Here is a 769-nt window from a genome sequence, read left to right on the forward strand (position 1 = left end):
GGAGTTCCATAAGGATGAGGCTCAGATAATGAACGATCTATCGAAAGCAGCGGTTCGGTGGGCCCTGGTGTATAAATCTGAAGACCGGGAACGGGTATTGCGGGAACGAATGGAGGATTTGGATCGAAGGAGCTCGGAGATGTATGAAGGACGGCGGGATTGGTTGACTTGGAAGATGAAGGATGCCAGGAAATACTTACGACGGTAGGAAGGATAAAGCCGCTTCAACTCTGCATATCTCTGTTTCTATCAGTTACTTCCTGAAACTCAGGTCGAAACGTCGGCATAAAATAAATATGGTTTTGTTTATTTATGTTGTTCTTTGCTGACCGCACCCCCGACAAACTTCTCCAATTAAATAATGGATTTCATTTTCCCCAACCTAATATAAGTATTATGTTTAGAAAATCATATTATATATTTAGCATAGATAGCATAGAGTGCTTTCATTTTTATATCTATTCCTATCTCCACAGTGGACCAGATGACGACGATCAGCGAATAGATGTCTGAGGCGGACGAGAGCTCAGAGACAGAGAGCGGGAAGTGGTGCGGGGTACGACCGGACCCTGCCCAGAAGAAATGGCGCAAGTGCTACCACTTGCAGATGGTGGTGCTCCCCTTCATCCCTATCGTCGCCGTCATCCTCCAGACAGCCCTCAGCCTCTCCCAGATCCTGCACTACAGGCTCAGTGTCGCCGAGGTAGACACCCAAGTGAGTAAACCTTTTTCCACATTTAGGTATCCTAGTTGTTTATTTTCGTTGATA

The 769-nt window shown here is 46.0% G+C and overlaps 1 protein-coding gene across 1 annotated transcript in view; it reads left to right on the forward strand.

Annotated features, from left to right (window-relative positions):
* Window positions 1-476: 476 nt before the first annotated feature.
* LOC112211915 (uncharacterized) overlaps window positions 477-769 on the forward strand; it is a gene marked incomplete at its 5' end in the record, with an annotated part of 215,970 nt that continues 215,677 nt past the window's right edge. Inside the window, 1 exon segment of the mRNA XM_067052310.1 lies at window positions 477-715. Within this exon segment, the coding sequence (XP_066908411.1) occupies window positions 506-715 (210 nt within the window).

The sequence above is a fragment of the Halyomorpha halys genome, unplaced genomic scaffold (genome assembly GCF_000696795.3).
Source record: "Halyomorpha halys isolate HHAL.00 unplaced genomic scaffold, Hhal_1.1 Scaffold44.1, whole genome shotgun sequence".
NCBI lineage: Eukaryota > Metazoa > Arthropoda > Insecta > Hemiptera > Pentatomidae > Halyomorpha > Halyomorpha halys.